Source organism: Crocuta crocuta, unplaced genomic scaffold, assembly GCF_008692635.1.
Source record: "Crocuta crocuta isolate KB4526 unplaced genomic scaffold, BGI_CrCroc_1.0 scaffold170, whole genome shotgun sequence".
Classification (NCBI taxonomy): Eukaryota; Metazoa; Chordata; class Mammalia; order Carnivora; family Hyaenidae; genus Crocuta; species Crocuta crocuta.
Window position 1 is genome coordinate 8,983,832 of NW_027527853.1, and position 13,321 is coordinate 8,997,152.

Genomic DNA, 13,321 nt, shown 5'->3' on the forward strand with positions numbered 1-13,321 from the left:
CTGCCCCATTCATTCCTCTCAGCCAAGTCCCCCTGCGGTCCAGGTGAAGAAGCCACCTGTAGGGACTGGCCCCTGCCCTGGGGCCCTGCCTGGCCCGATCTCTGTGGCCCTCAGTGAGGGCCCTGTGATCAGTCATGCTACAAGTTTGGCTCTAAGTGGGCACATGCTCAACCCCACACACACAAACCCTGGTGTTTCTGAGCAGAGTGGGTAGACGGCCCAGTGGCCCAAGGTTCCAGTGACCATGCAGTGGGTGCAAGTTGGCAGATGTACATGAGAATTCTAGTGCAGCAGGTGGGTCTCCATGGTGACAATGGTCACCTGAACCAGTGGGTGCTTCTGAATGCTTACTCAGGCCCTCAGACTGGGGTCTCTCCATGCCACCCTGGAGATCCAGGCACTAAGGGGGGCACACTGAGATCAGCCTCAGGCCACCACATGTGGGACCTGACTCCCTATCTCCCAGCTACCCTCTCACTTCCAGACAAGCGTGCAGCCAGAAGAGGTGATGTGGCCCAGCTGGGCAGTGGGCTGTGGGGCAGCTGCCCCAGGAGACCTGCTGAGGCCCAGCTTCTGACTCCATATCTCTCTACTTGGGCTTCGGCTCCTGCTGGGAGTCCAGGCACAGCTCTGCTCCCCCTCAGGATGCACGTGCTCAGTGTGTTAAGAGGCCACCTCTGTGAAGCCTCATCGTCTTCAGCTTTCTCCAGGGCCTCACCCTCCTGTTGAGTGCTTGGTCAGCAGGTGTTTCAGGACACGGGACAGTCCCCTTACCTTCCCAGCATTTATGAGGATGGTCTCTGTGCACACTGTCCTTGAAAGATGGCAGTTGCAGGGGAATGCAGCCACTTACACACACAGCCTGGTCCCAGGAGGGTTTCTGGGGAAAGAGCCCGCCGATAAGGAAGTTTGCTCCTCAGGATTATTATCTCCAGAGGCAGATGAGGCGGCTCTTGACCATCCTACGGGCTGAGAGAAGCCCCGAGCAGCAGGGTCTTTGAGGGCCTTGTTTAAACCTGGGGAGGCTGTCTGGGAAGGAGACAACTGGGGTCTGTGCAGAATCATGATGTAGGTTGGAGACCCAGGGTGGTCACAGATGGGGCTTCTGGAAGGGATTGGCTTGCAACCTGCTCTGTTTACGTGCATTTCAGAGAACGCCTCCCCAAGTGAGCTGCGGGACCTGCTGTCAGAGTTCAACCTCCTGAAGCAGGTCAACCACCCACATGTCATCAAGCTGTACGGGGCCTGCAGCCAGGATGGTAAGGCCGGCCAAGGGACAGGCAGCTGCCCCGTGCAGGCCGGAGGCTCTAGCCCACTTCGTTTTTCTTCCTGCCCCTTCCTTGTCGTCTCTGGCCCTGGCCTCTGCCTGAAGCTTGCATCCTCCTGCATCAGCGAGAGGATGAGGAGAGGCTGCAGCAGGGGTGCTTACATGAGGCTCCAGCCCCCTGGGTCTACTGCAGCTGCTCAGAGGTCTCTGGTGACATTCCGGTCTGTCAGCACCCCGCTCCAGGCAGAGCCCCAGGGCAGGGAGCCCTAGAAACAGATGGTGTGTCCTGAGCACCTACTGGGGGCTAGGCGTGCCATGACCTCCAGGTGACCCCAAGCCCAGCCCTGCACGGTGAAGGCACCGTCACCATCTCTCACATAAGGACACAGGAGATTGGTCTGGCCTGTGCTGCTCAAGGCCTCTCGCTGTGTGTGAACACCTTTGCCCAGATGTGTGTGCCGGGGGACCGGAAGGCAGGGTGCACCAGGGAGAGGGCAGCAAGGACACTGGTGGGCACCAGCAGGACTCAAGGCTGGGCCTGGGACAAGACTGCAGCCTAAAAGCCGCTGAGAATAGGGAGCAGATCCTCTGCCTCCATCGGCGGTCCCCAGCCATCCCCAGCCATCCCCAGCCTGTGCTACAGCATGGCCAAAGATCTAGAAAGACGTGACTTCCTGGCAGCAGGGGGCTGGCTCCCGGGACCGCACTAGCGTAGTAGCCACCTGCCTTGGGCACCCCAGGGGAAAGTTGTGCTCAGCCGCCCAGGAGCCCGTTTTGGCATGGCCAGCACAAGGAGGAGAGCACGCCGTGCAAGAGTGAGCTGGGACTGAAACACGTGCTGCGTGGCACCCAGGCCACTGGCCAGAGAGGGCTGTGTCCTTGTGCCCACTGATTAGTAGGGTGCAGAGCCTGCCTGGGGCCCTGCGGCCTCCTCCAGGCCCAGAGCCCTGCAGGTAGCCAGCTCACAGCGCCCTCTCTGCCCCCAGGGCCGCTCTTCCTCATTGTGGAGTACGCCAAGTATGGCTCCCTGCGGGGCTTCCTCCGAGAGAGCCGCAAGGCAGGGCCCGGCTACGTGGGCAGCGGAGGCAGCCGCAGCTCCAGCTACCTGGACAACCCCGAGGAGCGGGCCCTGACCATGGGCGACCTCATCTCCTTCGCCTGGCAGATCTCTCGGGGGATGCGGTACCTGGCTGAAATGAAGGTGTGTGCCGCGCCAGCCCGGGCCCCCACTGCCCGCGCCGGGGCCCGCGCTTCAGGCGTCCCTGCCGCTGTCTTCCTTGCAGCTTGTCCATCGGGACTTGGCAGCCAGAAATGTCCTGGTGGCTGAGGGGCGGAAGATGAAGATTTCGGATTTTGGGCTGTCCCGAGATGTTTATGAAGAAGATTCCTATGTGAAGAGGAGCAAGGTACCGGGTCCCCCTGGGGGTGTGGCCCAGGGCTCCCAGGGTGGTTGGAGGGCAGGGGTCCAGGGTTCCAGAGCACCTGAGGAGGAGAGAGCAGATTGTTTTAGAGTATAAACTTCATCTTCAAATCCTTCCCTAATCGTGGGCCCCCAGAGACCCAGCTCAGGACCCGTCCCTGTGTCTGTTCCTTCTCTTCCTGAGGGCCACACCTGCCCTTTCAGAGCACCCCTGGGAAGCTGGGCCCACAGCTTCTTTTGCTTTTAATCACCGTCACTTTTGAAGGTCAGCTAGCGCTGTGGAAATGACAGGTCTCTCTGCAGTTGTTCCTCTCCCTTCTACAGGATGAAAGGGCCCTTGCTTCCTCTGTGTACCTTTAGCTCTTCGCTCAAAGGAGACTGAAGTCAAAAAACCTGAGTGTGGCAGTCATTCTGGGCAGAAAGGAATGAACTGTGTTGTGGGTGGAGGGTTCCCCTGGAACAGGGACCTGGGAACCCCTGGCTGGGTGAGTGTGGAAGGCTCACAGGGAGGCCCTGGAGATGGAGTCCAGAGACACAATGTAAGGTTCTTTCTTAGTCGCTTTCTCCAAACCTCTGACATAGGTGGCCTTCTGGGGAAACCTGTGTCCCTGTGTTGTCCAGTTCCCTGTGGCATGTCCGAATGATGTGTAAGTGTGGGTGTTGCCTTCCTGGGGTCAAGGTTACATGCTTGGGGCACCACGATGCCCATCTAGGCAGCTTGGCTGGGGACAACTCTCTTAGTTCCACTGCCCCTCAGCCCCTCCCCTGCTGCCTCCTTGTGACAGACCAGACAGGATCACTCCCATGGCTTCCAGAACAGACTCACTGCTCAAAAAAGAAAAATACAAAAAGTGACCACATACACTTCAGATTTGCTCTAAGGGGTCTGTGTCACCACAGACTGTGAGGATGATGTTTCATTTTTCCTGGAGTTGCTGTTGTTTTGTTTTGTTGTTTAAGCTTATTTATTTTGAGAGAAAGAGAGCGTGCGACCTGGGGAGGGACAGAGAGAGAGAGAGAGAGAGAGAGAGAGAATCCCAAGCGGGCTCCCTGCTGTCAATACAGAGCCCAACACAGGACTTGAACTCACAAACCATGAGATTGTGACCTGAGCTGACATCAGGAGTTGGTCGCTTAATGGATTGAGCCACCCACGTGCCTCTGGGGTTTCCGTTGTGACAGCATATCTCAGAACTGCTGAAGGGGAAGTGGAGAGGGCCTGCTTCCCCTGTGGAGGGGTGTGGACAAAGCCTTTCTATATATGCACTGGTCCCCCAAGAATGGCCTGTGTCAGGCAGCAGAGAAGTATAGACTTCCAAGCACATGGCCCCTTAGAGAGCAAAGGCAGCAGGCAGTATTGCTACGAACACACACCCCAGAAAGTGACACTTCATGAAGGATGGAAATCCTGAAGAATGCTTTAAAGAAAAAGAAATTGCAGTAAATTCTGCATTTAAATCTATGCACACATTTTTGGTTGATTTGTAGCCTAAGACTTACCTACTGAAAAGCTGTTTCTCAAGTTGCATTGGAAAGCACTTATTAGGTCTGACCCCAGCAGTTCTGCAGTGGGCAGTCTCTCAGAGGATGCTAACAGGGCTCTGGGATAAAATGATAGGGAAAAAAACAGCCCCAAGGCATGGAAACAGATTTCTTCACTCAGAGCTTCTCAGAAAAGCCTTTAGCGTGTTGGTTTGCCTCAGAAGTCCTCAAGGTGGAAACACTGGAAGTTGGTTTCCTGAACTCATTCACCCTCAGAAATCAGGAGACCTTGCTGGGTGGTGTTCTTGGCCCACACATTGGGCATCACCACCCAGGGTACCCCAGAGCCTTCTGGACCTGGCCCTAGGGAAACCTGGCTTGGACGTGGTCTTGATTCCTTGGGTTTCTTCTCAGCAGGGATGTGATGCGTGACAAGCACACCCTATGTAGCTGTAGGCAGGCCCGCTGACTCCCTCCAGCATCTCAGCCTACCTGGGAGACCAGATTAGAGTTCCAGCCCCTCTGAGGCCCTGCTGCCAATTCTGTGCCTGGGAGCACTCTGGACGTCACTCCTCAGCATCCCTCCAGAGCTGGAAATGCCTGGGATGTGGCCCCAACCTCCTCCACACTCCCCGACCCCAGTTCCCAGGGCGTCAGAGCCATGTTAATGTCTTTCCATTGTTCCCTTTTTAGGGTCGGATTCCAGTCAAATGGATGGCAATTGAGTCTCTTTTTGATCATATCTACACCACCCAAAGTGATGTGTAAGTGCGGGTGTTGCCTTCCTGTGGTCAAGGTTACAGTGCATAGGGTACCACGATGGGGAGACAGCGCGGGCCCCAGGTGCCTATTGGCTCATACCAACCATCTGCAATGACCACCCCCCACCCCCGCAAGTTGAGAGGCCTTCATGTATTCATTCAGCAAACAGCAAGGTCCTACAAAGTGGCTCTGAGAGTCCCAGTGGAATGTGTGAGAACAGTGAAGGGGTAACTGCAAATTTCCCTCGCTGCCCCCCTTGCCAGCCCCTCCTTCTCCTCCCTGGGCATCTTAGTGCCACACAGGCCCAACCCAACAGTTCCCCTCTGTGGGCCTGAGCGTGGGCTGGGCTCAGACACGTCCCACCATAGGTAGGGTAGCCTTGAGTGAGTTGCTGGGTTGGTGTATCCCAAAGTGCTTGAAGAAAGGAAACAAAACTTGTCCTTCCACGTCAAATCATAAGACCTGAGAGTTTTCAAAAACACAGTAAACTTGCTTCTGAGTGTTCTGCCATCAATGTACACACATTTCTTGAATTATGTGGGATGAGAAAAGGCAGTTCCTAAACAGTTTTAAGTAGCTGTGTTCAGATTACATAAAGCTGACTGTAGACAGTTGGGAAACGCAGAGGAAAGAGTGCTGAGGACACTGCACATCACTTGGGTCGCTAAGTAGCTCCTGCAGCTCCTAACTTCCATGACCATCTAGTGTTTTCCGTCATGTGCAGGCATATGCTTCTTATCACTGTACGTGGGCTCACGTGATGATGCGATTTTGCAATGTGATTTTGTTCCCACTTCACAGTAAATTCTCCCTCACGGTTAAATATTTTTCTATGACAGTGCTTTTTTTCTTCTAAGATTTTATGAACATTTCTAAGCCCACAGAAAAGGCAAAGGAATTGTGCAGGCAGCCCTGTGGCCTCGGTCCCCGCCTCGCGTATTGGTGCACTTGCTCAGCCGCTCTGTGCTGTCTCTGGTGCTTTGGTGCATCTCCACAGGGCCAGCCAAGTGCCCCTTGTGGGTGTGGGGGCCAAGCTCCGGTGGCAGCGGCCTGGTGGGCCTTCAGCGCAGCAGGGGTGAGAGCAGGGCAGGTAGACAGCTCATCCCCACCTCCATTCCACATCCATCCACACGGTCAGGCCCAGGCTGAAATCCATGAGCGCTTGGCTGGCTCTTTGCACTGGGGGGCTCATGGGGTCAACAACTGCTGGGGTGATGGACGTCTGGTCTGCTGAGAAGGGGACACCACTGGCCCAGTACCACCACCCACTGGTTGTCTCACTCCCATTAGGTGGTCCTTTGGCGTCCTGCTGTGGGAGATTGTGACTCTGGGGGGCAACCCCTACCCTGGGATCCCTCCCGAGCGGCTTTTCAACCTTCTGAAGACAGGCTACCGGATGGAGAGGCCCGACAACTGCAGCGAGGAGATGTGAGCAGGCTTTGCCTTGGCCCAGCCTCCCTCAGTCACAAACACTGCACTCATGCCCTCGCTGTTCCTGAGCCCAGGGTAGACCAGGGAGTAGGTAGTAACAGGGCAGAGTATGCCAAGGCAGAAGTCCGAGAACCACCACTGGGCACAGTGGCAGGTGCTGGGGCCCTGACTCTGCTGGGAGCTGGGTGGGCTTCCGGGAGGTGGGGGGAGGCTTACGTGGATGACGGGGAGTAAGGCCAAGGAGAGGTGGTAGAGAGGATAAAAGGGGGCTTCAGACCCAGGGAGCAGCTTGAGCCCAAGGCCTGTCCCCAAAGGACACCCGGGGAGAGCAGGTAATTCAGAATGACCCTAGGGGTGCGTGCTGGGGAGGGCTCACGTGGAGACACAGAGGCGGGCAGGGGGCAGGCAGGGAGACTGCAGCACAGCCCGGGAGTGCCAGAGTCTTCACATGGTAGTTCCAGCAGATGATTCGCAGAGGCTCAGCTGAGAACACATGAGAAGGTGCCACCACAGGCAGAAACAGGCTGGTCCGTTCATTCCACAAAACCTGTTGTGGGCCTGGCTCAGGGCTAGATGAGGGAGTGTAGGGGTGAGTAGGTGCCGTGCGTCTTGGCGGCCCAGGGCACACCCACGTGGCAGCCCTGGAGGCCCTGCAGCCAAGCCAGAGCCCCAGGAAAATGAGGGAGAAATGAGGAAGTGAGGACATAAAAGGCAGAGGTGTGGTTGGCAGAAGCTTTTGTTTGTTTCCACTCACACTTGATAAGAGTTTCAGGACTAGCATTTCCCCCTCAGCCCCATAGCGGGCATGGCGTCCTATCAGCTGTTTACCAACATCTTTGAAAAGGAAGGGAAAACAAATCTCTTTCAAGGGAAAGGAGACACATAAGATCCTGGACCACAGCACCAGGCACACTGAGCCCCTAACAACCCTCGGGTGTTGGCTCAGCTCAGAGAAGGATGTCCAATGACGCAGAAAGAGCTTTGGGGTTTGAGAGCAGAGCTCTGTGGGCCCAGGGCACCATGCTGGGTATGGCGGCTGTGATTGGGCCGTTCACGCCGGGTCGTAACTGCTCATCTGTGCTTCCCGCCAGGTACGGTCTAATGCTGCAGTGTTGGAAGCAGGAACCAGACAAGAGGCCGGTGTTTGCTGACATCAGCAAAGACCTGGAGAAGATGATGGTTAAGAACAGAGTGAGTGCCTGGAGCTGATTCCTGGCGTTGGCCACCTGCAGGCAGAACATGGCAGTGAGGGGACTGTAGCCTCACCCCTGTTCTGTGGAGTCCCCAGTGCAGGGGCAGGGCAAGGCTGTACAAAGGGAGATGGCCATGCTGTCCCCTGAAGGCAGCCAGCACCTGAGCCCTTCTCCTTGAGGCTGGCCCCTTCTCACATCATAAAGAAACCAAGGTTCTTCCCTTTATACTTAGAGCTCTCCACAGACGGGTGTGGGAAGCAAATATTCCAAAATCAAACAAAATCATTTTCAGTAAAGAAACAAGTCATCAGAGTAGAGCTGCGAGGGCCCCGACTAAGGAGTGGTGGGGACTGCAGCAAACAGGAGAGCACCAGCCCCTCTAAAGGGCCTCTCGCTGTAGCCACACTTAATCTATAGGAATACGAGTGCCTAGTCTTCTGGATTTTAAAGGATATTTATGTGAAGTTTTCCAGGTTTTTGTTAATGTTTATTTATATTTGAGAGAGAGAGAAACAGAGTGTGAGCAGGTGAGAAGCAGAGAGAGAGGGAGACATAGAATCTGAAGCAAGCTCCAGGCTCTGAGCTGTCAGCACAGGGCCCGACGTGGGGCCCAAACTCCAAAAAATGAGATCACGACCTGAAGCTGAAATTGGATGCTTAACCCACCAAGCCACCCAGCTGCCCCTGAAGTTTTCTAGTTTTTAATGTTAGTAACTCATTTACATTTCCAACAGCTGGGGTGCCTGGGTGGCTCAGTTGATGAAGTGTGAAACTCTTGATTTCAGCTCAGGTCATGATCTCATAATCAAACTCAAGCCCCAGGTCAGACCCTCTGCCCCTCCCCTACTTGTGCTCTTCACTCTGTCTCTTTCAAAATAAATAAAAATAAATTTCCAAAAGCTCAGTCTGGTCCAAATAAATCCTATCTGGGAGACTAAGGTTAGCCCATGTACTACTGGGTTACAACTCTAGGTAAATGAGAAAGCCAACAAGTTTCAATTAATATTTACTGAGCAACTGCTATGTACCATATTCTGTCTCAGATGCTGAGGATACAAGTAAACAAGACAGACACAGATCTTACCTTCAGGGGTTCAGGGCCCAATCTTTACCTTGACACATTTGCTAAAAGTTGGCATTTCTTCAAACGCAAAAACAAATGTTCATGGTGTAGGCCACTTGTAATAAAACCTAACATCAGGGTACCATTTTGTCCAAGCCTCCAAATGCTGTGAACACAGGATTGCCTTAAATAAAAATCATAGATGATGCCAGGATAGCCAAGAATGCCTAGAGAAACAGCCAGGAAAATGCTAGAACTTTTCTTTACACACTTAACCAGGGCAGTGGAAGTTGCAGGCCCTGGGAAATCATCATAGTTGGGAGCCGAAGCCCATAGCAGCCTCCTATGCAAAACCCACATCAGTGACTTCAGATTTCTGAGTCCTGATGCTCTGTTCTAGATGGAGGTCCTCAGAGGAAAGCTGAAAAACATCTAGCAGGTCAGAGATGCTTCTTGACACTCACACAAGTGATGGGGCTGCAGTGAGCTCTCCCAGAGCCTTGGGTTTGGTAAATGAGCCGGTTCCCCAGTGCTGGATGTGGTAACCCACCCCCTTCCCACATGGTGCAGAGGTAGGACTAGGCAGTGAAGGAGCACATTTCTACCCCAAGCAGGTGACTTTCTAGAGGGAGCAGTGAGGGCTGTGGAGCAGGGTGGCGAAGCAGAGGCTGGGAGAGCTCAGTGCCGGCTGTCTGGCAGGTGGCTCAGGGCTTGAGGAGAGGCTAGTAGGCCAGCATGAGGTGGGACTTAGCCAGCGAGTCTGCCTTTGGGAGGGGAGGAGCAGGGGGCATTGGGTAGTGACCCGCACTGAGATGACCAGCCGTCTCTCTCTTCCAGGACTACTTGGACCTGGCTGCCTCCACCCCATCCGACTCCCTGCTTTACGACGATGGCCTCTCAGAGGAGGAGACGCCCCTGGTGGACTGTAATAATGCTCCCCTCCCTCGAGCCCTCCCCTCCACGTGGATTGAAAACAAACTCTATGGTAGAATTTCACATGCATTTACTAGATTCTAGCAACATCGTTCCTCTCTGCACTATCCTTACGCTCTGTAATGCTTTTTAAGAGTGTTTCTGGTCTGAATGAAACCAAAGTGCTCTCTGAACCTTTTTATTTGTAAATGTCTGACTTTGCATCCGTTTACATTCAGGCATTTTTGAAACTATGGTTTTTTTTTTAAAAAAAGGATGTGAAAATAAGTATAACTACCACACTGCCCAGCAACTTATGATAATAGAGAAGAAAGAGAGCTGGGCAGGATTCTCAGGGGATATTGAGAAAATGATAAACAAGTCGTTTCTGGGTGGGTCTGCATCAAGTCATAGTACTTCTAGTTTAACTACTGGGATAAGTTTACCCCATCTGGACAGGCATATAATTCAGACAGGAGGAGCCAACACCACCCTGCCCACTCTGAGGGCACAGCCTGTGGTCACTCCCAGACCCCATCTGGATGGGCAGGTGGCTCTTGGGAGGCTACTCCATACTAGGGAGCTCACCCCAGCCCACATGCCCACCATCAGGCAGGACACATGCCGACTGCTGTTTTCACATCCTTTGCGTTACACACTGTCATGACAGTTGTCACTTACGAAGTCAGTGCTAAAAGCTGGAGCAAATGCTTTTGAAAGAACATAGTCTGTGGTGCTGTGTCTTGCAATGGACAGTAAATACGGTTCTTGCCAAAACTCCTTCTTTTGTCTTTGATTAAATACTTGAAAATTTTTTTCTGTTTCCTAACTTGATCATTGATTGCTTTTAAATCTTGGAGCGTCAAGCATTTTCTAGCCGAGATTGTTCCTTTTGCATGCCTCCCGTGTCACTGATCCCTTGCTGGCTTTGGGTCTAGCGCCACACACCACTGTCCTGTCGACGCTGTGGGGCTCGCCTGTGCGCACCATTGATTTGGAAGATTCTCTCCTCTGCGGTGGGTTTGGATGGAAGATGAGTAGGCTTCTTTACATTAGAGAACTTTTTGTAGAAGCTTCCCACTGCCGTGAGTCCTTTAATTCAGCAGTGCTTTATGCTGCCTTAGAAAAAAAAAAAAAGACTTAAACAGATCAACAAATATTTATATCAGATTTGAGAGTCTGAAGCCCATAAAAGTCAAAACGGGGAGTTTCTATTAAGTTACAGTTACCAAGAGAGCACGTGATATTTCCCCCAAAATACGGCAGTGTTTTGGAAACCTGGAGCACAAAACCACTCATGTAATTGGCACAGAAAACCAGAAAGTTTGGTTTGAACCTCAAAGGGAGTTTTGCCAAGGCCTTACTGTCTGCACATGAAGTTTTGGTTCTTCAGTGCAGAACAAATGATCTGTTTTCATTTTTAGGCATGTCAGACCCGAACTGGCCTGAAGAGAGTCCTGTACCACTCACGAGAGCTGATGGCACTAACACTGTGTGTCCAAGATATGCAAATGATAGTGTATATGCTAACTGGATGGTTTCACCCTCAGCGGCACAATTAATGGACGCATTTGATAGTTAACATTTCTTTGTGAAAGGTAATGGACTCACAAGGGGAAGAAACATGCCGAGAACAGAAAGTCTGCCGGCCCCTCCTTTGTGCACTTCACACTGGCTGGTGATTTTCCCTCCTGGCAGATGTAGCGTGCTGGACCAGAGTTCCGAGTCCAGCCTTTAGGTGTTCCTTCCTCTCCAGCCCTTGGCAGTGCCCTGTGTTGGTCTGTGTTCATCAGTGACCACCACACACTCTGCTCACACATGTGGGTCCCTCACTCACTACCTGAGCAGTCTGATTTTTCTTGTTGCCAGCAAACAAGGCAACACAAATTAAACATGAAGCACACACACAAAAAAGGCAGCAGGAAAAAAAAACCTGGCCCAAACAACACATCCTTGTTCAGAACAAGAAGCCCAGCAAGGCTCTATCACGGCATCGAAGCCTTGGCCAGGGCTGGAGGGGATGAGGGGACCTCGGGACAGGCCTCAGCTCAGCATTTGAGATCCTGGGAGTGGGTTTTTATTTTTAAATCATGTAACCTTTTCTTAGGAAGACGTTTGATTTTTAATGATTTAAATGATTCTTCAATTTAGCACAATAGAGAGATTTGATGCCATATTTGCTATGTAGATAAGCGGTGTGAGAGGACAAGGCTCCCTGGACACATCACTGTTGTCCCCATCACTGAGTGAGCACTACCCCCTGACAAGAACAGAATGAAGAAGAGGGGTTTTTGAATGGAGCGGCCTCCCATCCCGGGATTGCTAACAGCCGAAACTCGGCTGTTAGCACCCCTGCCGGCCTCCAGGGTGCCACATGTCCAGTGCCAGAAAGCGGTGACTCGTCTCACACATTAGGAGTGGGTGGGGTCAGTGCTCAGTTTAAAAGGGACAGTTCAGCTAGTTCCATTAGAAGTAACGTTAACAGTGACCGAGGATTGCTACCCCTCTGATTACAATTCTGATGTGGGAAAGACAATGTTTTGGCTCTCATAGAGCTTGTGTGAAAAGGTACGTGTATCCACTCTTTCTGTGTTTGTAACTTACTGCTGCTATATAGCAAGACACTTTTGTTTATTAGATTCTGACCATGACTCATAAGCTTCTTGTCATTCTTCACTGCTTGTTTGTGGTCACAGACACACAGCGCTCCTCCCATCTTGTGGAGGCGGCTTTCGGGAAGTCCCTGACAGCTCTTCTGTGTAACTTTGCAGGAGAGGGTCAGTTACCAACACACTGCCTGGCCTTCAGACTTAAAGCACTGTGAAAGATTGACAGTAGTCTCATCCAAATACTATATCCTACAGGCATTCCACAAAAGCAGTCAAATGGGGGCATTTTTGTGGCCAAGAAGGCTTGGACGAGTATGTATCAGAGCCTCATGGTGTGTGTGTGTGTGTGTGTGTGTGTGTGTGTGTGCGCGCGCGTGCGTGTGTCTCACCCAGAGAGAGCTGGAAAAACAATTACTGGAGATACAACATAGCTTTAGTTTAGGCTGTTTTTCAAACACACTGCGATAAGTTCTGTTACAAATATCTAATTGTGGTAAACTTTTGACTTTCAGATGTGCTCAATGATAGTCTTAGTAATGCAAAAATAAGGAGAAACTCTCTCAAATAATTAAACATACCTACCCAATGAGTTGCCACAGTAGGTTTGTTCTTGGTAGGGTGAGAACTCCAGGCCGAACTGGCTGACCCAGTGATGGGGAATTAACCCTTGACCAATAATCTGATTGTCTATTCCTGAGTTTTAAAAGCACTCATATTTACTAGTCCTTTCAGACAATTTTCATATGCATATACACAGAAGTTATTAAGTATTAACTATTACTGGGTATAAGTAGCAATCTGTCAGGTATTAAAATTTGTGAAATCTATTTATGAAAGGTTATTAAACCATACCATGTTAATTTGCTTTTGTAATCAAGGTGACTAAGAAAATAATTTCAGTTATGTAAATAAAATCATGTGTCATAAAATGTGTATACTTCTTTTCTCTTTTTAACTTCCAGTTGGAAACCTCAGGTTTCTGATTTTGAAGTTTCAGTATAAGGATTGAAATATTGCAAGGAAACCTGTTGTATCTATTGACTTGTCTTACTCAATATGTATGTGATTAGGCACATTTATGGCAACTGTTAAAACTCCTCTAATTTCACCATTCAGGGAATTCCTTCCTTTATGTTTCCTTCCCTAAAATAGAGCAGCAGCCATGTCTAGTTGAGATATTTG

The 13,321-nt window shown here is 51.5% G+C and overlaps 1 protein-coding gene across 1 annotated transcript in view; it reads left to right on the plus strand.

Moving 5' to 3' along the window:
- Positions 1–13,044, plus strand: part of RET (ret proto-oncogene) — a 29,425-nt gene extending 16,381 nt beyond the window's left edge. Inside the window, exons 12-19 of the mRNA XM_077780070.1 lie at positions 1,152–1,259; positions 2,254–2,468; positions 2,551–2,673; positions 4,863–4,933; positions 6,222–6,359; positions 7,454–7,553; positions 9,456–9,603; positions 10,955–13,044. Of these exons, the coding sequence (XP_077636196.1) occupies positions 1,152–1,259; positions 2,254–2,468; positions 2,551–2,673; positions 4,863–4,933; positions 6,222–6,359; positions 7,454–7,553; positions 9,456–9,603; positions 10,955–11,112 (1,061 nt within the window). The 3' untranslated portion in view covers positions 11,113–13,044. The remainder of the gene's footprint in view (positions 1–1,151; positions 1,260–2,253; positions 2,469–2,550; positions 2,674–4,862; positions 4,934–6,221; positions 6,360–7,453; positions 7,554–9,455; positions 9,604–10,954) is intronic.
- The last annotated feature ends 277 nt before the right edge of the window (positions 13,045–13,321 follow it).